This window comes from Camelina sativa, chromosome 3 (genome assembly GCF_030686135.1).
Source record: "Camelina sativa cultivar CO46 ecotype springtype chromosome 3, ASM3068613v1".
NCBI classification, from domain to species: Eukaryota; Viridiplantae; Streptophyta; class Magnoliopsida; order Brassicales; family Brassicaceae; genus Camelina; species Camelina sativa.
This window is the reverse complement of record NC_141882.1, coordinates 3,211,273-3,238,770: the sequence shown is the minus strand read 5'-3', so window position 1 is coordinate 3,238,770 and position 27,498 is coordinate 3,211,273. Positions and strand designations below refer to the sequence as shown.

At 37.9% G+C, this 27,498-nt stretch overlaps 7 protein-coding genes and 1 pseudogene across 10 annotated transcripts; 3 read left to right on the top strand and 5 right to left on the bottom strand.

Moving 5' to 3' along the window:
* Positions 1–22: 22 nt before the first annotated feature.
* LOC104766763 (syntaxin-related protein KNOLLE pseudogene) lies at positions 23–1,449 on the top strand (annotated as a pseudogene). The gene is made up of 2 exons (XR_015595087.1): positions 23–303; positions 399–1,449. The product of XR_015595087.1 is annotated as a syntaxin-related protein KNOLLE pseudogene (transcript).
* Positions 1,450–1,571: 122 nt separating this feature from the next.
* Positions 1,572–4,032, bottom strand: LOC104778627 (violaxanthin de-epoxidase, chloroplastic-like). The gene is made up of 6 exons (XM_087508178.1): positions 3,766–4,032; positions 3,210–3,455; positions 2,946–3,112; positions 2,749–2,845; positions 2,254–2,648; positions 1,572–2,167 (listed from the first exon to the last, which is right to left on the bottom strand). The coding sequence occupies exons 2-6, from the start codon at positions 3,420–3,422 to the stop codon at positions 1,654–1,656; spliced, it is 1,386 nt and encodes a 461-aa protein (XP_087364304.1). The 5' UTR covers positions 3,423–3,455; positions 3,766–4,032; the 3' UTR covers positions 1,572–1,653.
* Positions 4,033–4,142: 110 nt separating this feature from the next.
* On the bottom strand, positions 4,143–7,547 carry LOC104766734 (RNA polymerase sigma factor sigB). Its single transcript, XM_010490676.3, has 7 exons — positions 7,226–7,547; positions 6,562–6,743; positions 5,869–6,465; positions 5,225–5,455; positions 4,944–5,084; positions 4,653–4,853; positions 4,143–4,553 (listed from the first exon to the last, which is right to left on the bottom strand). Exons 1-7 carry the CDS (start codon positions 7,302–7,304, stop codon positions 4,266–4,268), a joined length of 1,719 nt encoding a protein of 572 aa, XP_010488978.2. The 5' UTR covers positions 7,305–7,547; the 3' UTR covers positions 4,143–4,265.
* Positions 7,548–7,696: 149 nt separating this feature from the next.
* Positions 7,697–9,544, bottom strand: LOC104766725 (uncharacterized). The gene is made up of 5 exons (XM_010490667.3): positions 9,076–9,544; positions 8,910–8,960; positions 8,381–8,514; positions 8,108–8,208; positions 7,697–7,974 (listed from the first exon to the last, which is right to left on the bottom strand). Exons 1-5 carry the CDS (start codon positions 9,430–9,432, stop codon positions 7,811–7,813), a joined length of 807 nt encoding a protein of 268 aa, XP_010488969.2. The 5' UTR covers positions 9,433–9,544; the 3' UTR covers positions 7,697–7,810.
* Positions 9,545–9,794: 250 nt separating this feature from the next.
* Positions 9,795–14,870, bottom strand: LOC104766715 (magnesium-chelatase subunit ChlD, chloroplastic). 2 transcript variants are annotated; one of them, XM_010490656.3, is made up of 15 exons: positions 14,389–14,870; positions 14,035–14,213; positions 13,852–13,936; positions 13,441–13,757; positions 13,208–13,331; positions 12,991–13,083; positions 12,495–12,590; positions 11,738–11,878; positions 11,457–11,663; positions 11,074–11,229; positions 10,775–10,882; positions 10,563–10,697; positions 10,308–10,466; positions 10,085–10,205; positions 9,795–9,989 (listed from the first exon to the last, which is right to left on the bottom strand). In XM_010490656.3, exons 1-15 carry the CDS (start codon positions 14,659–14,661, stop codon positions 9,904–9,906), a joined length of 2,280 nt encoding a protein of 759 aa, XP_010488958.1. In that variant the 5' UTR covers positions 14,662–14,870; the 3' UTR covers positions 9,795–9,903. The 2 variants fall into 2 exon arrangements, with proteins under 2 accessions (XP_010488958.1, XP_087354189.1); XM_087498063.1 differs by having other exon boundaries at positions 13,208–13,326; positions 14,389–14,803.
* A 1,974-nt stretch (positions 14,871–16,844) lies between these two features.
* On the top strand, positions 16,845–20,594 carry LOC104766704 (palmitoyl-acyl carrier protein thioesterase, chloroplastic-like). Of its 2 annotated transcripts, XM_010490645.3 has the most exons (6): positions 16,845–17,633; positions 18,311–18,851; positions 18,942–19,075; positions 19,390–19,503; positions 19,635–19,806; positions 19,897–20,594. In XM_010490645.3, exons 2-6 carry the CDS (start codon positions 18,342–18,344, stop codon positions 20,215–20,217), a joined length of 1,251 nt encoding a protein of 416 aa, XP_010488947.2. In that variant the 5' UTR covers positions 16,845–17,633; positions 18,311–18,341; the 3' UTR covers positions 20,218–20,594. The 2 variants fall into 2 exon arrangements, with proteins under 2 accessions (XP_010488947.2, NP_001289923.1); NM_001302994.1 differs by lacking the exon at positions 16,845–17,633 and having other exon boundaries at positions 18,342–18,851; positions 19,897–20,217.
* A 1,775-nt stretch (positions 20,595–22,369) lies between these two features.
* LOC104778626 (early nodulin-like protein 18) lies at positions 22,370–23,573 on the bottom strand. The gene is made up of 2 exons (XM_010503078.3): positions 23,038–23,573; positions 22,370–22,888 (listed from the first exon to the last, which is right to left on the bottom strand). The coding sequence occupies exons 1-2, from the start codon at positions 23,225–23,227 to the stop codon at positions 22,392–22,394; spliced, it is 687 nt and encodes a 228-aa protein (XP_010501380.2). The 5' UTR covers positions 23,228–23,573; the 3' UTR covers positions 22,370–22,391.
* A 191-nt stretch (positions 23,574–23,764) lies between these two features.
* Positions 23,765–26,889, top strand: LOC104766695 (cysteine desulfurase 1, chloroplastic). Its single transcript, XM_010490636.3, has 9 exons — positions 23,765–24,136; positions 24,259–24,552; positions 24,708–24,894; positions 25,016–25,161; positions 25,242–25,314; positions 25,433–25,496; positions 25,576–25,675; positions 25,834–25,992; positions 26,500–26,889. Exons 1-9 carry the CDS (start codon positions 23,930–23,932, stop codon positions 26,668–26,670), a joined length of 1,401 nt encoding a protein of 466 aa, XP_010488938.1. The 5' UTR covers positions 23,765–23,929; the 3' UTR covers positions 26,671–26,889.
* Positions 26,890–27,498: the final 609 nt, after the last annotated feature.

Sequence of the window (27,498 nt, the reverse complement as noted above, 5' to 3'; positions counted from 1 at the left end):
GTTTCACCTTCGAAATCCTCCCAAAAGAAAATCGCACAATTTAAAAATAGAAATAAAAACAGAAGCAGAGAGAGAGAGAGAGAGACTAATGGGGACGGACGATGCTGAAGTAACGGATACAAAAGCCCAAAATATAGCCGTTGGGGTTGAAGAAACATAGTAACGGCTCTTTTCCTTTTCCCCTATATCAAATAAAGCTTTCTCCTTTTCTCATATCTTGCTACTCAAAGCTTCTTCAATTTCACAATTCTCTCTCTCTCTCTCTCTCGCAAATCTTTGGATCTAGATTAGAACACACAAAGGGTAAATTTGTGGTGCTTCATTTGATTTCTCCAGTTTTTGATCTGTTACTTTCTCTCGATTTGTCTCTGATTCTTGTGAAATTTGTTGACTTTCAGGTGAAAAAGATGAACGACTTGATGACGAAATCGTTTATGAGTTACGTTGACTTGAAAAAAGCGGCGATGAAGGATATGGAAGCAGGGCCTGACTACGATCATGAGATGGCTTCGGCAAAATCAGACAAGATCGGTGAAAATCTTTCGTCTTTCTTAGAAGAAGCAGAGAATGTGAAAGCAGAGATTGGTTTGATTCGTGAGACACTGGCTAGGATCGAGCAGTACAACGAAGAGAGTAAAGGTGTCCACAAGGCTGAGTCCGTCAAGTCTCTTCGCAACAAGATCTCTAACGAGATTGTCTCGGGTTTGAGGAAGGCCAAATCGATCAAGTCGAAGCTTGAAGAGATGGATATAGCCAACAGGGAGATTAAAAGGCTCTCTGGAACTCCGGTCTACAGGAGCAGGACAGCTGTGACCAATGGTCTGAGGAAGATGCTGAAGGAAGTGATGATGGAGTTTCAAGGGCTGAGACAGAGGATGATGAGTGAGTACAAGGAGGTTGTTGAGAGAAGGTACTTCACTGTCACTGGAGAACACCCTGATGATGAGATGATTGAGAAGATCATCACTGATAACGCTGGAGGTGAAGAGTTTCTCACTCGTGCGATCCAGGAACATGGTAAAGGAAAGGTCTTGGAAACTGTGGTTGAGATTCAGGATAGGTATGATGCTGCCAAGGAGATTGAGAAGAGTCTCTTGGAGCTTCATCAGGTGTTTTTGGATATGGCTGTGATGGTTGAAGCACAAGGTGAACAGATGGATGAGATTGAGCATCATGTGATGAATGCTAGCCATTACGTGAATGATGGGGCTAACGAGCTCAAGACTGCAAAGAATCATCAGAGAAGCAGCAGGAAGTGGATGTGCATTGGTATCATTGTGCTGCTTTTGATCATTCTCATTGTTGTCATCCCAATCATTACCAGTTTCACCTCTTCTTGAGTTGCTATGAGTTTTAAACCCCCTTGTGTTTTCTTTCTCCCAAAGGATGTCTTAATCCTTCTGTGCTGTGTATCCAATTTTAATGTTCAAAAATATCCAATTGTCTTAATCATCTTGATCATTCTAATTGTTGTCATCCCTATTGTTACTACCAGTTTCAGCTCTTCTTGAGATACTATGTTTACCCCACTTGTGTTCTGTCGTATCCATTTTGTTATGGAATGATGAATGTTTACAAGAAGAATGTTTACTTTATATAAACCGAACACAGTATGTATAAAATACAGCTTTGAACTACAATGATGGTTCTTCTCTACCTGACCTTTCTGATTGGCAAAGCTTTCCCAAACAATTTTTCAACCTCATTTGCTTCCATTTTGATCTCATCCAAAAACTCCATCTCTTCTTTACTTAACTCTCTCACAAAATTCTCCTCGTCTTGCTTTAATTCATTAAACCCTTCAGCCAATCTCTGGAACAAGGTCATCTCAGTCTTACCAACTTTCTCCACTTCCTTCTCTACTTCCTCTTCTATCTCTTCAACCTCCTTTACGATTATTCTTTCCCCTTCTTCCACTGTCTTCTCAAGTCTTTCCACCAGCGGAGGTTCAGGACCACATGTGTTATCTGTTCTAATGAATGTACTGAAATCTCTGCCTATGCTTTTTGCTGCTTTTTCAAGTTCTGGTACAATGCTATTGGGTAATACAGAACTTCTCGTATACACAACTGCACCACCATATCCATCCCAAGCATCGTTTCGCCCACGGTAGTACACAAAAATATAGTCTTCAGGTTTATTCTCGATCTTTGATGACAATATATACCTGCAAGAATCATGTGATAACTTTTTAGGCCAAAGAAGAGAAGCAAGACTAACTCTTTCTCCTGGGTGGATACAAGATGTTATTACCAGTCATCTTGATAGTGAAGGTACTCGTTGTCATGATTATAGAGAACACCAGGTTGGTTAGGATCTTGAACAAACGTCTGTACGGCTGACCTAGTAAAGAATCCACTGTCTAGGGTCTTTATTCTCCACGAGATGTTTCCAACAAGCTTGTTTTCACCTTCTGTATGGAACTCATGCAGCTGGCAGTCAAAGGCATCAAAAGTAGGATTCAAGCCACTTGTAATGTACCACTTCCCACTAAAGTCTCCGAGGTTGAAGTTCTGGACTAGAACAGAAGGGTCTGGGGCAGGAAACTCTCCGAGATCAGATTTTTTAGGAACACACTTTTTCCTCGTCACAGCACACTCGTTGAACTCATCAACTACCTTGTTCTCAAAAAGATCCCCGCATTTAATCTGAAATAAGAACAGAATTTGGAAACAGAATCATTGGTCTCTCTCTCATAAGCAAGCTATATCTCTGCCTCAATATGATATATCAAAATAACTTTCTAACCTGGCACTCGGTTTCATCTGGACGGTTATTACAGGTCTGGAGGCACGCAACATTGGCTGCACAGGCAGGGTTGGAAATGCACTTTGCGAGTTCTATCCTAACAGATAATTAGGCTTCCATAATGGTCAGACAAAGAGAAATCTATAAACTACTGAGGAGGAGAGTAGTGACGCAGAATCCAAACGAAGAAAAGTTACCTGCATCCCTTCAATAAGCATGCACAAGTTTTGAGTGCGTCAACCGCGTCTGCAGATGGAACTATGAGGAACGCACACGCAAAAACACCAACGAGCTTCAGCAGCAGCGGAGTGCTCAGCTCCTTCAGTTCATCTTTTGATGGTACTGCCAAAATGTCAAATACTCTCTGACATGATTGAAGGTAAAGTTAAAAAGAATCAGCTGATCAATCATCCAAAATGACAATTTTTGTAATGAAACACAAAACTAGATTGATTGATTACCTTAGAGATACCTGACCTGAATGCAGATAACGGACGTGAGGATCTCCCATTTGTTCTAAGATCAGCATTTAGGATAGGGGGCAAAATCTTGACCAAGAATGTGCCATTGATCCTTTTTCGTGAAATGCCAAGCCTACCAATACCATCATCACTTGAGAAAAATCGAATACGGTCATGACAAGGTGAAGTGAAACAGTGTGTAGCTACTGCCATGCTTCACTAGTCTAATCTTCCCCAGGGCACTACCTGAACCATACCAAAATCCACATTACTCTCTCTCTCTCTCTCTCTCTCTCTCTCTCTCTCTCTCTCTCTCTCTCTCTCTCTCTCTCTCTCTTTTTGTTTATCCCCACAGAAACAATCTACTACATATCATGATTCATGATTAATAAAATTCACTTGATTGAATCCAGCTCGTAGACATGAACGCGTGTTGTTCAGGCTAAATTAAAGATAATTCAAGAAAACAGGGGAAAAAACAGAACAAAGCTGAAAGATTGTGATTTTGTGTAATTGATAAAATTGATATTCAGAGTTAAGTGAAGAAGAGTGTAACCTGAGAGAGAGAGAGAGACGATGTTAGCAAAGATTGAAAGCTCCGTGGGAAGGGAGAGAGACAGAGACGGAGAAGAAGATATTATTAAGGGATGTGAGGAACTGCTTTGGATAAGACTCGGAGGCTCTTCCGTGTGGTGTGGGAACGACGCCTCCCTACCCTGACTTTTTTTTTTTTTTTTTCTTTTTTCTTTTGGCGTCAGCCTCTTCTTAGCCGATTCCTTTTGTTTTGTCCTTGGACGATTTTGTTGTAGACCTGAAATATCTTAACTTTGATATTTGGTGTGGTTTTAAATAGTTAAAAGATGTTTTCACTTGACAGTGACCTGTTTTGGAAAAGACAACGTGTAACTCTGCTGGTCACAAGAAATAGTCAAATGCTAAAAAGAATAATTTACTGCTTGCGAAGTGTCTTGTGTTATACACTTATACTCGGGTGGGTTCTATGCACAAAACATTCCATTTTGAAAGAAAGAAAAAAAAAAAAAAAAGAGTTAAAATTTATGATTGTGCAACCAAGTATTGCTGCAAATGGTTGCTTCTCTTCTTGTTCTTGAGTTTCCTGAATGCAGAGGACTCGATCTGCCTTACTCTTTCCCGGCTAACTCCCATCAACTCTCCTATCTCTTGCAACGTCTTCATTCTCCCATCCTCCATCCCAAATCTCCAACGTATCACTTGCTTCTCTCTCGTTCCCAACGAGTCCAACACTTTGTCCAAATCCTGCCTCATGAACTGCTTTATCAGAATATCTTCTGATGTTTCTGCTTCAGGATCTGCTATCACTTCCTGCATATTTTACACACCCATCTCATATCACTATTTTGAACTAACAAGAAGACACTTATGTTTATGTATATGGAGTTTGTAGTGTCACGAGGGACAAACCGAAGGTTTGAGGTTCTGATTCATTCCAATCTTCTGGTCTAGCGACCTCGGAGGTTTAGGAGAGAGTAGAACCGCCATGAGTCTTTTCATCGACAGCCCTGTTGCCTCTGCAACTTCTTCGTTCTCTGGATGCCTACCTTTTTCAGTGTACAATTGCTTTCGTGCCTCTTTCACCCGATATGTGGCCTCTACCATGTGAAACTGCCAATCATCCCATAAAAATTTGTATGATCACGCAAAGGCCCGAGCCTTGTATAAACATGTCAAAAGACAACATTTAGGATGACTTACAGGCAATCTTATCATTCTGGACTGATCAGAGAGAGACTTCCGCACTGCTTGCTTGATCCACCAATGCGCATAAGTTGAAAATTTAAAACCTTTTGTAGCATCAAACTTCTCTGCTCCCCTTACAAGCCCTCTGCACCCTTCCTGTGAGCATAACGATAATTTTTTAAACAAGATGATGGTTCACCGTGAATTTTGTTAGCAAGATGTTCAATTCTATCAGTTTCATCAGTACTGCAACAGGTGTTACTATTTACAGAAAATTAAGAAAGAAAAGCTCAAACCTGGACAAGATCTTGGAGGTTCATCCCAGCTCCTTGATAGTTCTTTGCAATGGAAATAACGAGACGAATGTTGCTTTTAATCATTTTGTCTTTGCATTGTGTGCCGTGATGTATACGTTTCCTCAAAGATTTTTGATCGACTCCAGCAGCAGAAGCCCACTGTGAAAAGGTTGGCTGACGGCCACAACGTTCAGTAAGTTCTGCTTGAAGTCTTTCTAACTTCAGAAGGTCCTACATGTATTATCCAAAGTATGTGAACAAGAAACTACAATAAAGAAATTTTACAGAGAAGAAGAATAAATGTTTAAAACTGCAATAGATCATTAAATAACATCTATATCCCATTTTTAATTAATGCCAAACAGGTGGTGAAGGAGCTCTATCATAAGAAACAAAAGAGTGCAAATTTAATTTCGAGACAATAAATTCAGATGATATAATGGTAATAGAAAGCACAAAGAACCGACCTCGGATTCTACCATCTAACCACTAATTTCATCATTCTTACACATTTAAAGATTTTGTAAACATTGTTTACGCCCAAGTATCTAGAGTCCTAAGAGGGGTGAGTTTTTGTAATGAACCAGGCGCGATGTAGAGAAAGGGAAGTGGATAGTTTAGAATTTGGAATGTTGATGACAAACCTGTATTCCTGCAGATAGCTCATGTTCTTCTCTGACAGTGAGAAGCTTGGAACTGCCTGTTGTCATTCTAAGATAACGCAAAGGATCATTATGGTCAACTTCTTGAGCAACAAAACGTTTCTTTCTAGGGCTTGAACCAGTCTTCACAGACGGAATAGCTGATGCCGATTTCTCTAACCCTTTTGCCCTCCGAGCTTTCCGTTCAGTTTGGCGTGTAGATCTCACAGCTAAACTCGCTGAAGGTTGCTCCTCCACAAGCTCAACTTCTTGTTTTTCTGATATTAAATCATCAGACGGCTCTTTTTTAGAGTCAGGTGCAGTGGTTTTAGCACTCACAATTCCAGTGTCTGAAACCACTAGATGTCCCAATATGCCAGCACGTTCCTTCTCTGTAAACTGGTCCCACTTGGAGCGTTTGTCTGCTGTTGATGAAATTAATAGTTTCGTGTTGTTACTACTGTTCTTAAATGATGTGGCATCTTTTGCAACTTTGACAGCAGCTCTTGCAAGGGCCACTGCTTCAGCTGCTGCTGCTGCAACTACAGCTTCATCACTGGTGAGAAGTGTTTCAGAGGCTAAAGCATCTAAATATTTTGCCTACAAATACAAGAAATTTATCAAGAGGACTTCAAATCACAGCTACAAAAGACAGAGTAGCATCATTGTGCGTGTGGGAGTAGGAATAGAACTGACCTCAGTGGAAGGACCAATGGTTCCTGTATAAGTCCATTGCCTGTCTGATATACGGGAATCTGAATCAGTATCGAAAGAGGGTAGTCTAAGCTTTGCCACATCAAGCGTAGAAGTTAATAATGCCGGAGAAGTAGATACTGCACATTGCGGTTGGAAGAAGACTGAGCCCTTATTTTGCTTTGCTGCATTGTCCATCAAATCACATCCACATATTTGTGAGCATTTGATAAATGAGATATCACACTAATTAGAATGACATGACAAATCAACCTATAGTCTATAGTCAGAACCACGGATGAGATTCTATAACCTTAACCAACTAGATTATTAAAATTGGCTACTACTCAATTCAAGAATTTCATAATCAAACAAGCAATGCATATAGATAATAAAAACTGTAATTTCAAAGTCAAGGCTAACTTACAAATATTAAGAAAGTATTCATCTTAAGCACCTAAGGCATTATTCCCAAACGGATAAGAACAGAGCAACTACAACGAAATTAGCATTGAAGGCATCACAGCTAAAAGCCTAAAAGCATCAAAAATCACATCCAACTAACAAATAACCCATATGGAAAAACGTATCTGGAACCCAAAATTGGAGGAGCAAGCTCATACAAAACTGGACATGAGAACTGAGAGAGAGAGAAGGAAGTACTAACAGACGGAGAAAGAGGTTCTGAAGTGAATAGAGAAGGAATCAGGTTGGCACTTGAACTGAGGAAGAAGACAAGAAGACATACTCGTTCACTTGGCTAAATTCGAAAGCCAAGTCTGACCATTGAAAGGGGCCGTTAAGAAGATTACAGAGAGAGAGAGAGAGAGAGAGAGAAAGGTGTGAGCAAAAAACTGGTGATGGCGGATGAAGAAGAAGACCGGAAAAGGATAAAGCTTTTGTCTTCTGACTTTCACCTGCTTTGGGCCTAACGAGAGTAATTACTTGTTTGGCCCAATCTCGCCTCCCTCTATTATATTACCCGATTTGCATACTCCTCTAATGTTTTGTTTTCTTATATTTATTGTCTTGTCGGCTTGATAATAACTGTGGAGCAGCTATTTTGAAAATCACTACAATTTTTTCTAGCTTCTCTTTATCGATGTCTTGTGTTTGTTGTCTTACAAAACGTTTAAGATGAAGTAAATAAAACTCATCTGTTATTTCTTCTTTTGTGTCTTACACATCAGATTTTCACAAAATATACCAAATTCTACTAAAGGAGGACTTGTTCATAATAGATAAAAGCTTTCTAAATGCCTAAGGTATCTTCTTCTTCATCCTTGTCTCCTCCCGTTATGATGTTCATCAGTCTCTTCGTTGCACTGCCGATTGCTTGAGAAGTCTTCTCGGCTGCACCAGCCACTACAGGTTGCAGCGATATTTCTGGTAAATTTGCTCTCTCTTCAATCATTGCTGAATTCAAGTGTTCAAGGTCACCATTTTAGATCATATTCTGCTTCTTTTAACGGAAGCTAAATGTTGATACCATGAACAGACTAAAAGAGAGTTTTTTTTAATATCAAATTAACAGTAATTAGAAGCTTACAGAGAGTGTGCTGTTGTGCAAGTGTTCCAATCTGTTTGATTCCAGCTTCGGCTGCTTGAACCGCTTTTGCTGATTTGTTTACCCCATCAGCTATATCTTGGCTGAAACCATTTTTACATTGTGATGATATATAAGACAAAAGTTTCTTATTCCCGGAAAGATGGCAATTTTTTTGAGTTTACTTGTTTTAAAACTTGTAACATTCATTTCTTGTGGAGTTGAGATGATCCTAAGCAATAAAAGTAAAAGAAAAAAAGGAGCTTTAGTGATCACCTTAAATCGCTCAATTCAAGAGTAAGATCACTTATTTCCATGCCGGAGAGCCTTACGGCTGCCAAGGTACTAGGGAGTTCTTTGCGAGCTGTGTCAGCTAACTTCGCAAAGGAAGTTGCAGCTCTACCCATGGCCTAAAATATTGGGTAAAAAAAAACATAGGATACAGTAAGTAGATAGATCGCAATCAAAGTGCAAAGAAATAGAATTCACCATGCATTGTCAAGCCAAACCCAAAAGAGAAACAATCATAAAAGCTGAACCAAAGCTAGGACACATACAAAGAAAGAGTGAAGTACTGTGGAATTCAACAGTTAAGGGTTTTAGTTTATCTGTCGTTGTATCAGTGTTAAACTTAAAACTTAAAACATAGACTGTGTCATAGTTTTTCATACTCAACCCATTTACTTGAAACAGTATTAAATAAAGTGATGAAGCATTCATTATTACATTCCAGGGGAGAGATTAGCTAAAGAAACAGGATTGAGACAAACAAGCTTCTTAAGTGGTAACAAATGTGGAGGCTTACCACAAGTGTGGGAATGGCTGTAATCACAAGACTGGTAAAAGCCACTGAAGTCTGTAATAACAGAGGACCATCAAGAGATCAAAAAAGCCAAAACCTTTATCAATGAATCAACGTAACCAACCAAAAAAAAGGGTCAAAAACAAAACACGAGGCAACACTACTTTACCGTGAAAGCGATGAAGGCCAAGAGAAGAAATGCCTGATCACTCAGACTCAGCTTGGCTAATGGATTGATAGAATGCAGAGAAATAGCAGGGATGTCCACTTGCATCTTGAGGTTTTTAAGCGAATCACCTACAAAAACACTCATCGATGCCTTAGACATTCCACCATGGGAGGAATCCAATGACTCCTGAGAACTCCATGGGTTCGAAAAACAGCAACTTGTTGGATGGGATAAGTAGAGCGAAGCTGGACTCTTGAGGGTAAATCGATGATTCAAGCTTGTTCGAGAAAGAGATTGACATGGATACGAACGAATCAATGGAGCTGTAGAAATCGAGCAAACAGATTTCATCATCATCGTCTTTGGGGAAAATCTGAACTCTGCAACTCTTCTTTGTTCTTTCTCTCCTCCAATTCCAAAGTAGGTAAGTCCGGTTTTCTTTTAATTCGATCCAGTCCGGTTTATCTGCCTCAAAATTGGAATATGGTTTAGTAAAACCCGGTATTATACCGGTTATCTTATTCATCTGCTTCTTCTTCACTATTGCTCACACTCGAGCTCGACTCTGTTTCATCCTTCCCTCTACTTCACAACTTATAAACTCTTAACTCTACCGTATGTTTATTGCTAAGTTGCGTTAAAATACACTAATGCATAATCAAATCAGAGTAGTCAATTACCGACCAACCAAATAAAATCGGAAATTCATTGGAAGAATATGTTAAAACAAAATTTCATTTCTTATAAACTTTTCATGTTTATGTTTAGTGACTGAACTGTATTGCACAATTAGAATATACACTGTAATCCAGAATCATACAAACCAAGTCAAGAATTCTTCAGATCAGATAGCGCATCCCTTGTGGTGGCCGAGATAACAGCATCTGAAGCATTTGGCAAGTAATAATATTTTCCTGTGCGGAACAATCAAAACACAAATGTTCATTATTGTCTGCTTATTATCTAAACTAAACATAGCTCGGTAAAAAAAAATACAGAGGGAACAAACCTTGAGCAACTCTTGCGATCTCCTTGGCAAAACCAGTTGAAACAAACTTATTTTCAGTATCAATCACTAGAAGAGACATCCCAGCCTTGTAAATCTTCCCTGCAACTTCCAGAATCTCATCCTAAACAACACAAAAAAAACACACGCAATTGTAATCACTTAATCAAGGACAGAGAGCTCGTTTCTATCCTGCACTTTTATGAGTTCCACAGAAACTGTTTACCTTCAATTCTTTGGACGTGGGTCTAGGAGCATCTGCGGCAATAGACTCCGGATCAGTTGATCTTTTCAGTGTGATGTTGGCTCGGCCATCGGTTATTGCAACAATCATTATGCGCCCCACATCACCACTCTTCTCTGCGTTAAGTCCCACTCTTACCGCCTAATATGGATATATATACAGTATATATCATTGTTATTATTATGCTGACCCACAATAATGATGTTCATACTAACAAAACCATCATATTGGACATACCGTTGTTAAACCATGGGCAAGAGGAGAACCACCACCACAGGGAAGTCTCTCAAGACGATTTCTTGCCATTGCAATTGATCTAGAAGGGGGTAAAAGCACTTCCGCAGCATCCCCTCGGAAAGGAATAATCGCAACCTAAAGCAATCACTGGTGTATAAATCTCATCTGAACTAGCAACAAGCATGTTTACTATTCAAAAGAGTAACCTTTACCTGATCCCTGCTAGTATAACTCTCTGCAAGTAGTTTGAGTGCAGCACCTTTGGCATTTTGCATACGATTCAATGCCATACTACCACTTGCATCAACCACGAATATAACCTGCCATACAACAATGGTAAAACAGAAGCGTAATCAGATATTAATTATATTTTCACTGAAACTTGTATCAAGGAAACTGTCAAATTTATCATGCCAAACACATCTTTCTGTTTTAAGTATAAGTTATTTTGTACCAAGGAAACTATTTATATACAATCTTTTAGAAGAATGCATGAAACAAGGTTCAGTACCAGGGCTCCAGCTTTCCTTGCCATTCTTTTGGCCCTCATATCTGTCTTCTCAACAAAGACTTTCCTAGTTCCTAATATATCCTCCTCTCTGCGCAATTTCTGGTATGGTGCAGCTGCTCTAAGTGTTGCATCCACAGCTAATCTTTTCACTGGACCCTGTCAAAGTTAAATTTGTTAAGGACTATGCATGCCTGGGAGCCTGATCACTTCTATTTAGCGATTTCCAACAGAAGGTGCTCTAGAAAATACCAAGAAACCCCTAAGGTAAATACGCTAGTATCATATATAGAAATTGATTCAAGTAAGGAGCCAAGGCTAAAATCAACGACATCTCTCTACACTTGATTCAACTAGCCGACTTGAGATTAATTTCGAGGGCAAACCTTTGGAAGCATTGGCTTAATATAGCGTCCTCTATCTTCTGAGAATATGACGTTCTTCGCTCTGCCAGCTTTGCCCCGACGTTTCTGGGCTTGTTGTGCAAAGAACAGGAGTTTCTCATCCACCAAACCACCGTCAGCGTCAAATATAAATTCTTCAGGTATTTGGTCCTGTTGCTGCTCATTTTCATTTTCTTCATTGTTTTCATCCTACATTGGTTAATGTATTATAAATTAGATAACCTAGATCGCGAGAGACAATAATGTGTACCGCATCCACTGACCTCTTCTTCTTCTTGTTCTTCTTCATTTTCTTCTTCTCCAGATTCACTATTTTGTGGAGGCGGTGGAGGAGGTGGTGGGTTGTTTTGTTGTTCAGGTGGAGTCTCATCTAGTGATGAACGAGGAAGAATGACCAGTTCAACCTATTGACAAATGAACCACATTTACTAATCAGTAACTGAAGAATGACGTAAATACTTAATACTCCATCTGCATCATAAAGCGTCTTTCTACAATGCTAATTAAAATCTCTTCTAAAATGTTCAGTTATAGGCATAGGCAATACAAGGAAAGTGGAAATAAACATTAAGTTTAAATTTAGAAAGCTATACAGAAATCAGAGAAAAGGCTCAATATAAAGGGACTTGTTACAAAAAGAGCTAAAAACTTCATCAGACCAATTGGCGAACCTAAAATAAACAACCTCACTAGTAATTCTCTGACGAACTCTAAAATACTTCGGAATTATAGAAACTCACAACGGTTAGCATAAAAGTACGAAGTTATAACATATTACATATTTAGTGTTAGTTTCTTCTGAAAAACGAAAGAAAAGCTCTTCAGCTGAGATCAGACAAGTATAAGTAAGCAATTGAAACAGTAGCGAGAAAGGGATCTAAGATATGTTAGAGCATCCTAACGACTAATTCCAATGAAATAATGTTTCTGCCAGAGAACGTATAAGTTTATGGCTTGCTTGATCGTTCTGAATAAAGCACTAAACAATAAAAATGAATGAGCTAGAGAAGAGTACTTAACGGCCTTTCTGAGGTCATCAATAGTGACTTTTTCTCGCCCTTCAATTGCAGCTAAGCACTTCGCCACACGAGCTGCATACAATTCGGCGCGGTGTCCCTGTATCATAAATTTGTTATTTGGTAAAGGAGTATTGAACAATTTCCAGGTAGTCATCGACAAAAAATAGAAAATTAAAATTAACTACCAACTACTCCAAACACGACATATTAGTACGGTGATACGATCATAACACGGTGAAATATCACAATCAACTCTGCACTCAATGCGAAGCCTTCTTTATCCAGTTTTCTTTATAAATCAACCCAACTCTATCTAGATGTATCTTTTTGCTTGTGTTGAGCCATTTCGTGCATTACATCTAGTTCCTGTTTAAGAACTATACTAGTTGAAGTCTATAGTTGAGACATTATCTTGCATGCATCTTGTCCTTTTTACGTGTTTATCCTTATTCTTCCAGGAGTACATTATTACAGAGTTTAGAATTTTTGTTCAATACCTGAACACCACCTCGGACAGCTTCCAAAACCAGATACTTCAGTTGCTCTCTACTTATCTTGACATCTTTCAAATATTCTCTAGCCAGTATAATCTACAGTCAGAAAACGCACTGGATTATGACCGAGAAAAGTGGGATAAGAAGCATAGCATCCCATTCAACTTTTGGTATTGGGGCATTGTACCGGCCCTTTTTCACTTAAATCATTAGAAGATACCTGCGTCTTTGCTGTTTCTGTCTCTTCATTTACCATTCTAAAAACCTCATTACACTGTTCTTGAAACTGTGTAGCAATTCCAACTGCTGCGACACGATCTTCAAAACTCATAGGAAGGTCTGCACTGCAAATGTTAACATAGTGATGTAAAAAGAGAAAGAACTGGGAATCACCAAAAAGAAACAGACCATATCTTTCACACCTTAACTCAAAAAGAAACAGACCAGCAATACCTTAAATTAATGGCAACACGGTCTAGCAAGTGCTCTCGAACAGCACCTTCTTCAGGGTTATAGGTTGCAATTAAAAGTGGCTTACATGGGTGCCTAAAGCTGATACCTTCTCTTTCAACTATATTAACACCATCTGTCAATACATTGAGAAGCAAATTACTAATTCCCTCGTCTAAGAGATTTATTTCATCAACATACAACACTCCTCTATGTGCTTCAGCCAAAAGACCAGGTTGGAAAACAGTTGTCCCCCTTTTCACAGACTCCTCAACATCAACAGACCCAATGAGTCTGTCTTCTGTAACTCCCAGCGGAATCTGTGTATCACGGAATGACAAAAAAAAAAAGCCTCAGTTATTGGATAACAAATTCAGAAAACTTGTAAACAAACAATGCTAAAACAAAATGTACCTGAATGAAAGGAGATTTGACAATCTCAGTCTTAATGCTTTTATCAGCATTGTACTCTATTCGCTCAGATAAGTCGTCTTCCCACCTACAAGAATACAAGCCAGCAGAGTGTGAGTTGAGAAAGAGGTTGTACTTAAGAGAAGAAGAAAACTAGTTCCTTTATTGAGGTAGTAAGATACTGACTCATCTGGGCAGGCCGGGTCAGCATTTGATATTGAGCCTACAACAACTTCTATAGGAGGGAGGATTTCATGTAACCCTCTTGCCATGATTGTTTTAGCAGTGCCTCTACGACCTGAAATAGCAATCCCTCCGATTTCACGATCAACCGCGCCAAGTAAAAGAGCAGTTTTTATGCCTTCCTACAAACAACATTAGTTGAAAGCAACCAAATTATATAATACTCTGTGAGGCTTTTTGTATCTAAGAAGTTGAACAAAGATGCTGATGAAAAAAGATTGATCCTTTTCTTGTACCCAATTCAACTAAACCAAACGAAGCTGCAACTTAAGAGAATCAAATTGGGAATTCACTGACCTGGCCAACCACAGCGGCTAAAGGGAAAAACTGGCGGCCATAGGAGGTGTTCTCTGACTCAGTCTCCGTCTCTGATGTCGACGCAACGGCGCCGTTTGGGGATTCGACGGTAGCGCAAGCGGAGGCACGTACAGTGAACCGGCACGACGCGACTCTGTTACGTTTGGTGAGGGGGAGAAACGGAGGCTTGTGGGAGAGATCAGGGAGGATATTGCAGCGAAAGAGACGGCACGTTGAAACTGGTGATGATGCCGCGACATGAGCCATCGCCATTTTCAAAGAGAGGAGAAAAAGAAGTAAAGAAGAGAGTGTGTGTTTCGTCGGACCTTATCAGCTTATTTCGCTTTTCCTTTGTCTCCTCATCGCTTCTCCAGATTGCACCTCTATCCAAATTGATAAATTCCAAATTAAAAACGTCTTTTTTTATTAATTTCTTCTTATTATTTTATTAGGAGTATTATTAATTAACCTCAAAAATAAATAAATAAGTGGATTTATTTTTTAACTTTATATCTTAGGAGGAACGATGTCCTATTTACCCATTAGAACTATCATATCGTATCAAATTCATCTAGATCTTTGATCTCGTTCTATATCTCCCACAAACTTAATTGCTCCATCTATTTCTACTTAAATCCATATTTTTATTGCTATTTCTCCTTCAGAATATTGCTATTTCTCCTTCAGAATATCAGATATCATAGTATCTTTTCAAATTAAAATAAATTGATTGGTGAATGAGACTAGTGAAAGTATGAGAACAGTTAGGAGTTTAAAAAGAAGGTATGAATTGAATGCGAGTTCTTTTCAGTCACTTTGGATCTAGAAACCAACTGACAAGAATGTGTAGTTATTATAGACCAAAACACACATTACACGTAGCTACATAGTATAATGTAATTATAACAAAACATTGATCTACAAGGTGAAAGTAGGCATCCTAGAATTTATGACTTATGAGTTATGAGTCACTCATTTTAGAAGAAAAAACTGTTTTACTCTATCAGAAGATAACAAGGTTTTTTACAAGGCACCATCCATCAAATTCTTAACAATCACAAGTAGCTCTCTATGCAGTATCATATTCTCTAAATGCAAACGTGTTCTTATACGTTTTTAATCATAAACCATCCTAGAGTCAGCAGTAAAACAAACGGTTTTAAATACACTTTCTTGTTTGTTTATTTGAGACTCTTTATTTTAAAACAATTGAGACAAAACACGACAAAATCGGATTATTTATCAACGCGACTGTTTCTCCTGACTTGTTTCTTGTCTCGTCTCCAAGCAAATTAAGAGTCCAAATAATCAATCATAATCAAAGACCAAGTGTTATAATCAATGAAGAAAATATACAAAATACAAAACGAAAGTACAAAAAATAAAAGAGAATTATTTATTAGGCTGCTCTAACCCATGGCTCATGCTAGATTTTTTTTTTCATTTTTAGGTTCATGCTAGAATTGTTCCAGGCCAAGTACCGCTTATGGTCCTCTCTCTTTTGAAACTATATAGCTCTTGGAAAGTACAAGTAGATCAAATACTCTATAAAGCTAAGTACTGTTAATTAATTAGAGCCTCTCCTACAAGTAAAAGTAGCAATGGTTAAATGCATCTAGGTCTCAGCTAATCATGCTTGTGCATGCGGCAGTGTGCATCTCCCACACGTCTCTGGTGGTAGGGTGGTAGCCATCTATATATGTTCCCAATATGTGTTGTTAAGCATCTATTGATCTCATGCACATGTCTCCTATTATAATAGAAACCGCGAATGGATATAAAGTAAATAAGAGATACGGATATGTAGTGGTAGATCATGCGCCAACCTAACTAGTTATGGTAAAGATGGGCAACAGCTTCATCGTAGTCAACTCCATGAACCTGGTCCTCAATAGCTAATCCATGTTTTTTTCTTTTCTTTTTTATAATAGTATAACGTAATCATATATTATTTTTTGTTGAGAAAGAAGTACTCATATAATCTTGTTAGCTAGCGTCTTCTGAATCTAAACGAGGGTAGCAAAGGCTCGACGCAAAAATTGATGATATCCAGATAATTAAGCGTATCTACCATTCCAAACAGGGCAAGTGATATATATAGTCTGGTTGGGAAGGGAAGTACTCTATGAAACATTTGGTTTGGTAATGAATTATTTCGACTTGTCAAAACCACGTTACGTTTGTTTTTAATACTCGGTTCAATTATGTTTTCGGTGGAATAAATGTCCTAAGTCCGCGCCGGCTCGGCTGATTACGTTCGAGAAAGTGTGATTTTTATAGGTTAACTAAAAAAAAGGAAACGAAAAATGTTAGGTTAAAGTGTATAAACGTTGTTTTCTATACTAATTAATAAAAAAAAAAACAAGTAAGAGAAAGAGATAGATGCACATGTAGCTTGTTGTCTTGTCTCAGCCTTACTTATAGTTATTACAAAGCGTCGGTGCCAGTATTTAACAACAACAAAATCTGTCTGCTAACGTCTTTTAATTTCTCAATACAAATTACGTTTACACTTACGTTACATGATTGGTCCGAGATTGATTATTAGTACTATTATTTTTCCAAGTCCAAAAGTCCAAAGTCCAACAAAGGAAGGAAGGAAGGAAGAGAGAGCAATCAAATCAAGTTTAGCGTGCTAAATGAAATTCAAAGAATTTTTTAGAGTCCCATCGTATCGTATGGAGAGGAATAAAAATTGAATAAAATTGCCTAATTAGGTTAACCAATCTTGTAACAAGAAAAGGGCAAAACGGGTAATATAGAAAAACAAATATGTGTTGTTGTAGTTTTGAAAATTGAAACTATGAGAAGAGACTAGAGAGACAATCGTATATATATATATACTATATGATTATAAAAGGGGGGGGGCATTATTAAATCTCTCACTCGTATCCATATTTCTCTCTCTCACCCACCTTAAAGACTTTTCTTCTTCTCCCTTTTTTTTTTCCTCTAATAATAATCACCAAAAAATTTGTATTTTTTTTTTTTGTTCTCCATAAAAACAAACTGTTGTAAAAAAGAACCTGAATTTGCAAAAAAAAAAAAAAATACTTGACAAAGGAAAAACAAAAAGTTTTAAACAAAAAGAAAAGAGAGGCAGAGGAGAGATCGTGAGAGACAGGGAGGCGCTGCCGAAGAAAGGAGAAAGAATTTAGGGTTTGGAGAGACTTTGCTGATTCTTTTTTGGCGTTTCGTTTTGTTCCTTCAATCATTCTCTCATCTGCTCTTTTCATCCATCCTGGGTAAAACATCTCTCTCTCTCTCTCCCTCTCGTTTTTATTTTATTTTTAAAAGCTTTAATTCTTCTTCTTCTGAATTTCTGGCTTGGATTCGTCATCTAATTGCTTTTTAAATCGATTACATTCGAATTATAATTTCGCAATCTGTGGTTAATGTTTTTTTTTTTTGTTGGTTTTGTTTTTGGGGATCTGATTTTTTATTTATTTATCAGCTTTTAGTTGCTTCTGTTCTTTCTTCCGTCGGATTTCAGATCTGGCTTCTTTCTTTTCCTCCTTACGTGTATTAATTTGGTGGAGACCTCTTTTTTGGGCGAATGTTGAATGCTTTAGAATGAACTTTTGACGATTTTTGAGCATCCACTATATGCTCTCTATGGCTCTGTTTTCTACACTTCGGATTTGACCTTTAGAGTCTCAGATTTAAGCTCAGTGATTATCTGAGAATCTCCGCATATTATATGTTCGTTTTGTTAAATAGTATAATTGATATTTTTTTTGGTTTTGTTAATTTGTGTGTGTTTAAGATTTTTTAAGTGTTCGTTTATGGAAGCCCTATTGTTCCACTTCAGGAAGAAGATCCTTCTTTTGCTAAAGGAAGAAGGCATTTATTTATTTTAATGGCACTCACACTGACTTGGCTTTTTTTTTCTTCTTTCTGGTTTGGTTTGGTTTGGTGGCAGTGTCTTTGAACGCTTCTATTCTCCCCTCGTCATGGTGGCCACCTCTGCTACGTCTTCATTCTTTCCTGTTCCTTCTTCTTCTTCCTCTCTTGATCCTATTGGAAAAGGAGGAAACAAGATTGGTTCCACTAATTTTGCTGGACTCAATTCACCACCTAACTCTGGCAGGATGAAGGTTAAACCAAACGCTCAAGCTCCTCCCAAGATTAATGGCAAAAAAGTTGGTTTGCCTGGTTCTGTTGACATCGTTAGGTCTGATACCGAAACGTCCTCACATCCCCCTGCACCGAGAACTTTCATCAACCAGCTTCCTGACTGGAGCATGCTTCTCGCTGCCATTACTACTATTTTCTTAGCTGCTGAGAAACAGTGGATGATGCTCGACTGGAAACCCAGGCGTTCTGACATGCTTATGGATCCTTTTGGTCTTGGCAGAATTGTTCAAGATGGCCTTGTCTTCCGTCAGAATTTCTCTATTAGGTCGTATGAAATAGGTGCTGATCGCGCAGCATCTATAGAAACAGTCATGAATCATTTGCAGGTACCACTTGGATTTTGATTATTATATTAGTCAACATGTTGTCACTGTTCTTTGTTGATATGCATGATTTAGCTCTTCTGCTTATTACAGGAAACGGCGCTTAATCATGTTAAGACTGCCGGACTGCTGGGAGATGGGTTTGGCTCTACCCCTGAGATGTTTAAGAAGAACCTGATATGGGTCGTCACTCGTATGCAGGTTGTTGTTGATAAATATCCTACTTGGTAAGCTATTCTCGAAAATCGCTCTTTTTTCTTTTTTTGTTGAGTTATCCAGATTCTCCTGCATAAACTTGAATATGCAGGTTCATGCTATCACTTCTTTTTACCAGTTTTGAGAAAATGATGTATACGCTGCATCGTTTGTTCATATAATCAATTACGATTCTACATATTTACGGCCAGTTGATATTGCGTTTTATAGTAGCACAAATATTGCTCATATGACTAGTAACTTTTTGCAACCTGGATGATGTGCTGTGCATATGCATATTTTATTGCATCGTAACTCATTTGCTTATTCAATATCTGTCTCATAGGGGAGATGTTGTTGAAGTCGATACCTGGGTCAGTCAGTCTGGAAAGAATGGTATGCGTCGTGATTGGTTAGTTCGGGATTGCAATACTGGAGAAACCTTAACACGAGCATCAAGGTTAGATTTTACTCTAGACTAAGTCTGTGCTCTCTGTTTAATATTGTTTGCTCCGTCATCATCGATTCAGAAAAGTCTAAACAAAGCTTATGCTACGGATATTTGATAGAATTATTGCAAAATATTTGCAGTGTTTGGGTAATGATGAATAAACTGACAAGGAGGTTGTCAAAGATTCCTGAAGAGGTTCGAGGGGAAATAGAGCCTTATTTTGTGAATTCTGACCCTGTCCTTACCGAGGACAGCAGAAAGTTAACAAAACTTGATGACAAGACTGCTGACTATGTTCGATCTGGTCTCACTGTAAGTATATTATCTGCTATACGTTTCAGCAAACTGATTCCCAGCATGTAAAAAAACTCTCTTATAGTTTGGTAATTAACATTTTTCCAGCCGCGATGGAGTGACCTAGATGTTAACCAGCATGTGAATAATGTAAAGTACATTGGGTGGATCCTGGAGAGTGCTCCAGTGGGAATAATGGAGAAGCAGAAGCTAAAAAGCATGACTCTGGAGTATCGGAGGGAATGCGGAAGAGACAGTGTCCTTCAGTCGCTCACAGCAGTTTCGGGTTGCGATATGGGTAACCTCGCAACAGCTGGTGATGTGGAGTGTCAGCATTTGCTTCGACTCCAGGATGGAGCTGAAGTGGTAAGAGGAAGAACAGAGTGGAGTAGCAAAACACCAACAACAACTTGGGGAACTACACCGTAAAAAGATGACAACAATGGTTCATTTGGTTCCTTTGTAAACTATATCTGCTACCACCTTGCTTGCAACCCCCACCAACACCATTTCATTTCCTCCTCTCAAAAGTTTCGGTCACCCTTTGTATATTTGTTTTTTTTCTTTTTTTTTCTTCTTTTAATTTCCGATGGAGATTTATTATATTTATTTATTTTTTTGCTTATGGGAAAATGGGTGCCATGTCATTACGAATTATGTTTATTTATGTGTCCCATGTGCCAGCGGAAGACAAGGCATCAACTCTCTTATCCTAAATTTATTGTACTTTGTTGAGTTTTGTAGTTGTTTCCAGCTAAACAAAGCATGTGGACGATGTTGTAATGAATGTGATGCCTTTCTTTGTACCTGTAAATATAATAGGGAGGTATTGGTTTAGGATTTAGTAAATATAATAGGGAGATATTGGTTTAGGATTTAGAAAGAATTTTAAAGATTTATGTTTTTGCTGATTGTTAGAATCATAGAAAATTGAAAATTTAAGATTCTAAGAGATTGTTTAGGAAGTTTTTTAAAATCTTGATGATTTGTTTTTTCTAATCTTGTAAAATCTTTCTATTTGATGAAAAAATTTTCATGACTTTTGTTACGAAGGAAATGATATAAAATCCTAAACCAATAACATAAAATTTGAATTCATTAACAATCCAAGATTTTTTTGTTTTACTTGAATAACATAAAATTTTTAATGACTTTATAAAACTCTTAATCCAATAACACTAGATTTATCAAGATTTTATATAACTTTTTACAAATCCACAATCAATAACACCAAATTTTTAAAGAGTTTTTAAAAATCTTGATTGAATAACAACATATTGTATTTAATTTTTAAAGTCATTAAAATTCTTTCTAAATCTTAAATCAATACCTCCGGTAAGTGAAAAGCTATTAAATAGACACGGTCGAGCAACCAAAACGGTTTTGTCCTGCAAATGCCCTTTACCAAAAAGCAATAAAGCCATCGCATATTGAAATCCGGAAAGTGAAATCTAATACCAAGATTGAGTTAACTAAATCCGGAAAGAGACGATAAAATGAAAGCAAAATAAAGTACTTGATAGTTTTTTTTAAAAAAAAGGTTCCTTATACTCCATAGCAGATTATAACTTATTTTAAAAGAAAATTATTTGCGTGAAATGAAAGCAAAAGATGATAAAGATAGTTTTTAAAACATAGTTAAAGTTAAAATTAGTGCATGAATATAATTGGAAGTTGCTAGGTGATTCAATTTTTAGTATTCTCCTCCATTAACAATGAATTTTAAATTTTCGTTATTGTCTTGACCACAACTAATCCCTTTTATTTTAGAGCTGGTTGACTAGCAGAAATGTGGTCAAACATGATAGGCATTATCATTCTTCACGGAATCCAATAATCTCTTGAATCATGTTAACGCCTCCTTGACCTTTTTATAGCTCAGGTTCTTGTCATTGGTCCAAATTGTACATGTAATGATCATATTGGTCAAACCATATCGATGTTCTAATCATTTCCTTTCTTGTGAAAATGATTTGACCATGGTTTCTTCTATTATTGTCATATTTTTTTAACTTGTAGTTAACAAAAATTTGTATATTTGATCTAAAATCCCTGTGGTTGGAAGTTCTAGAATCCATTAAATTATTTAAAATTCTTTGTTCAATACAACTTTTTACAATTATTTGTAATAAAAATAGTACGAAAAACAGTTCAGATAAGGGATGAACTTTAATTAATTAGCTTTAAAGATTTGTGACTAAAGAAAAATGTAGATACAATCAAACAAATTAGATTAGTCTGTGCTGTTGTCACCTACCAGATTTAAATCCCTTATAATGCATATTGTTGATAGATAAACTTATAAATCATCAAAACGTTATTGCAATTGTACGTTGAAGCACGAGTGCGACTCCGAAACTTAGAGAACTTTTAGGACATTAAGATCCCAAGTAATTACTGAACGTAATAATAAAAAGATCAAATAGAAAATGGAAACACACATTTCTCTACTCTGTTTTTTTTCTTCATTTCTAATAGTGGTACTCTTTAGTTTCTTTTATCAATGTTTTAATTATCAGGGCAGGATAATTACTAGGGTATCTTTAGAAAACAGAAGGCTCAATACATACAAATATTCTAGTTATGAAGAAGAAGATTTTTGATTAAAATGATGCAAAGAATCCCATAAACACTAAACAAAACAGATTAGATTTTGTCATGGAAGAACAACTTTTTTTACCATGAACCACTTTATCATCATCATCACTCTCAATATCTTTAGGATGGTCGAAATTGGCCGGGACGATGGTGTCAGGAGCAACTTCATCATCACCGGACTGAGAGGATTCGCCTGGTCCAGGCGCAGAAGCATCTTCATCTGGTGATAATAAACCAGGTAAGCCCTGACCATGTGTTACATTGATCATAAAATGCTGCCCGAATTTACATTGATCGCCATCATAAGCTCCTGAGAAGAAATAGTTGGAACCTTCTTTAACAAGAGGAACACTTATTGAGACGGGAACGGGAGATGTTGATGAAGGATTTGCAGCTGACCACTCTGTTGTACTATTGTCTTCATTGTTGTCGTAATCACATTCTTTGTATGTTTTGAAATCATATGTCTGCACAACCGAATGGTTGCTGTCCGTGTTGAAAACTACATTGAAAACAACACAAATAAATATGTTAATCACGCTGAACCAAAAGCACACTATACGTCGTTTAGTTTTTTTTTTTTTTTTTTTGTGTGCTAAAAACAGTAACCAAACCGAAGAAATTAGGGTTGAAGAGGATTAGGAAACTTACTGAGGAAATCACCCAAAGAAAAGGATTTGGAATCAGCCCATTTCTGATAATTAGCAGAGGGTTTCTCCTGAATATCGAACCATCCCGTGGACTCTCCCACAGTGTAGTTCTTGTACGCATCAGCCAACAAACTCAGAACCATAAGGCACGTGATGAGTATAGCACCACAATATGAAGAAGATCTCAACATGACTCTTCTAGCGTCCTCTCTTTTTTTCCTCTTTCGTTTTCTCTTGATTATAAATAAGGATTCTTTTGCTTATCTTTCTTTGTAATAAAGAAAAGCATATGACTCTGTACACAAAAAGTTATAATGATGAGCAGAGCTAGCTCGTCATTGACTGCATAAAATAAAACTAAGACATGTGTGAGTGTGACATGTGGACAAGTCTTGAAGTTTGGGGGCTACAAACTACAAAGGAACATGAGACGATACTAAGTGGTCGGTCCAATCAAATGACAACGCCTCTTCGCTCTTCCCCATGTGATCTCTCCGACTCTTCCACCTTACTTTTGCTGTCTGCGCTTTCCTACTCTCAAAAATATCTCTGCCAACTGTATTTACTATACTAATTGGATATTATAGGTTACGTGTTTCGTAGTGTTTTCAAAAGTCCCATACGGATCTGGTCGGTTAAACCGGTAAACCAAACAATTTTATTGGACTTTGAAAACCAATGGCCCATTCAAGAGGCCTTATGCGGCCCAACTGACTGCAGTAACGAGTAAGTTTTCAGTTGCAGATTAAATTAATGTTTGTCGCCGTCACCTGTGGTCGAACTTGTGACATCGAAGACTCTCCCCACTTACTTACACAACACACCAGTTGAACTACCAACCCACCCACCCACGAGCTAAACAATCCACTCTTCTTCGTTCGTCGTCTCCCACCATGGAAGGTGTGGCTATGAAACTCCCCTCTTTCAAATCACTCGCCCCTAACGCCATCTCCATCGGACACCGGAGCTTCTCCCGCGTCCGCCGCTCCTCTTCGCTATCCGTCTTTTCCGCCGCCTCTTCCTCCGCCACCGTCGCCACCAATTCCGAATCCGTCTCTCTCGGCCATCGCGTTCGAAAAGATTTCAGAATTCTACACCAGGTTTGTTTTAACTTACCCTAATTGTATATATCCGAATAGATTGGGGATAGTGAAGTAGGCTTGTAGTTGAAAAAATTGGAGAGGTCACTAAATTTTTTTTTAACTTTGATTTGAGTTTTTAGGAAGTGAATGGGTCTAAGCTAGTGTACTTAGACAGTGCTGCAACTTCTCAGAAGCCGTCTGTTGTATTGGAGGCTTTGCAGAACTACTATGAGTTCTATAATTCAAACGTTCATCGAGGGATACACTATTTAAGTGCCAAGGCTACTGATGAATTTGAGTTGGCTAGGAAAAAGGTTGCTCGTTTCATCAACGCTTCGGATAGCAAAGAGATCGTTTTCACTAGGAATGCAACTGAAGCTATTAATCTTGTAGCTTATTCATGGGGTCTTTTGAACCTCAAACCTGGAGACGAGGTGTGCCCCCTTACTTTCTCAATCCATCTTACTTATATATCTTGGTACCTATGTTTATCTGCTTACATTGAGTCCTTTGTTTCACAGTCGAAGTGTTGTTCTTTGTTTTCCTTTTCCAATAGCAAGTGAGATTGTGAATGATGCTAGCTTTTCAGGTTATTCTAACAGTGGCCGAACATCATAGTTGCATTGTTCCTTGGCAATTAGTATCTGAAAAGACTGGAGCAGTTCTTAAATATGTGATGTTAAATGAAGATGAAGTCCCAGACGTTGACAAGTTGAGAGAAATGCTTTCTCCAAAGACTAAGCTTGTCGCAGTTCATCATGTTTCAAATGTCCTTGGTAGATTCCTTTTTTCATCTTCTTATCGTAATCAGTTTTTTTAGCTTGTATATGTGTCTTTGTTTTTTCCTTGATAATTAGAGGATTGTGTAAGTATCTAATTGTTTATCTCTGTATTTAGCATCTTGTCTTCCCATTGAAGAGATTGTGGTCTGTGCACACAACGTTGGAGCGAAAGTTCTTGTGGATGCTTGTCAAAGTGTTCCTCACATGGTGGTTGATGTCCAGAAGTTAAATGCTGATTTCCTAGTTGCGTCTTCTCACAAGGTTGGAATTGTTTACTTACTTTCTCAGATACTTAATAAGCCTTGTGGCGAGCTTGTAGTAATATGATAATCATGATTCAGATGTGTGGACCTACAGGCATTGGGTTTTTATATGGTAGGAGTGATCTTCTCCAATCCATGCCTCCATTCCTAGGTAAGCCATTTATCATGTATATCCTAATGAAAATAGTCATCATATCTGTTTAATCATGGATGGCCCTGGACTGGCTAACTCCATCTATTTTTCCTTTTATTTCCGTCCTTTTTTTAAGGTGGCGGAGAAATGATCTCAGATGTATTTCTTGATCATTCAACTTATGCGGAACCTCCATCCAGGTTGGGGTTTTACTTATATTAGTTTGTAATTTGCATATTTGCTACCGTTTGGAAATAAGTAGATTCAAATTCTTACCAGATTTGAAGCTGGAACACCCGCAATAGGAGAAGCAATTGCCCTTGGAGCAGCAATTGATTATTTGTCAGAGATTGGCATGCCGAAAATCCATGAATATGAGGTTTGATATGATTTTCCTACAGTTAGATATCAATGACCGTAAATGGAATGCATAGTGTTTTTTTAGTCACTGAAGTATAGTCAGACACTTATTTTTTTCTCGGAGAACTAGCTAAGATTCTCTATCTTACTGTAATTTTAATTTCTTGTGTCTTCCAGGTAGAGCTTGGGAAGTATTTGTACGAGAAACTGTCTTCCCTTCCTGATGTCCGGATATATGGCCCCAGACCTTCTGAAAGTGTTCACAGGGGTGCTCTTTGTTCCTTTAATGTGGAGGGATTGCACCCAACTGATTTGGCAACCTTTCTTGATCAGCAGGTATGCTATAAATGGGAGCTATCTGTCCTATCACTTGCTCATTTTCTCTTATCTTCAATAGATATTCATTCTCTCGAGAAGAGCTAGTACCTCTAGAAGAGTGGGGCCGTAGGGCACTACCTACATATCTCAGTGAATGGTAGCTGCACCACTCTAACTCTCTTCTGGGTGGGTAATGTAACCATTTTAGAGGGCGCAGCGAATCTTAAATGCCTAGCTTAGGATATCATGTGGTCTCAGCTTATTAATTGTGGTGGTTATTCTTAGTAATTCCAAGTGGTTAGGACTTAGGTGAAATACCATGTGTAAAACATGAGTCTGGACTCTGTTACTAATTGGGTTAAAACAAAACCCCTGCATCATCTAGTTTATCGTCTACCTCAAACGTCTAACCCCTAAACCTTGAGGTTCTTGATCATCTGGCATCTTGTTGAAACATACTTTGCTCTCTCTCATCTGAATATGCGTAGTAGAATGAATACTGAACCAAATATTTGTATTTTGCAGCATGGAGTTGCGATAAGGTCAGGACACCACTGCGCACAGCCACTCCACCGGTATCTTGGAGTAAATGCAAGTGCGCGCGCCAGCCTCTACTTTTATAACACGAAGGAGGACGTTGACTCCTTTGTCGTTGCGCTTGCAGACACCGTGAGCTTCTTCAATTCTTTCAAATAAGTGGAATAACACCTTTCCGCTGGATCTCTCGGCTGGTTGTACGTTATATTGCCTCCAACGGCTATTTGTTTAAATCTGTTACATATATATAATCAATGGGAGTAGATGTTGGTTCTTCAACTCCCCAAGGGCCCATTGTGTTGTAATTAGACTTAATGTATTGGCAGCCAGTCACGGACAGTTTTCAGGATTCTCCTTGATCATTAATTTACAAAACCACATGAAAGTCTGAGCTGAATGGCCCGCCAGATAACAGCACTGAAATCGCAGGATAGGAGGCTTGCGAGTGGCAATCTGTTGTTATTTTTGCCTCAAGAGTTCATCGTTGTAGCATTCTACAAACCTGTCCAAATCTTTCTGTAGGTTGCGTAGCTCAACAATCTTTTGAATCTCTTCTCAACTGGTAGCAATCAAATGCAGCAGACCATATAACAACCCCAAACTGAACATAATACTCTCTTCTTTACAGTTCAAAGGTAGTGTCAAAATTACAAAATCATTGACATGTTGACTAAAATTTAACGCCATAATCACTTAGTTTCCTAATAAATTCTTTATAGAATTTATGACGAAACAATATTAGAGAAGCTGGTTTGAATATATTTCCGGTTTAGCTTAACTTATATAAGTTTGCTTTGTAAAATTTGTCACGATTAAGAAATAAGAAAACTATTTGACAAGTCTCTTTGTTCATCGATTTCATTCTTTAATTTTGACTTGTCAAATAGTTTTCTTACTCATACACTCAAAAGGAAATTATGTATTATACAACACATTTGAAGCCTATTCGGAAAATAGTACGGAAAATCAAAAAATAATTATAAGCAT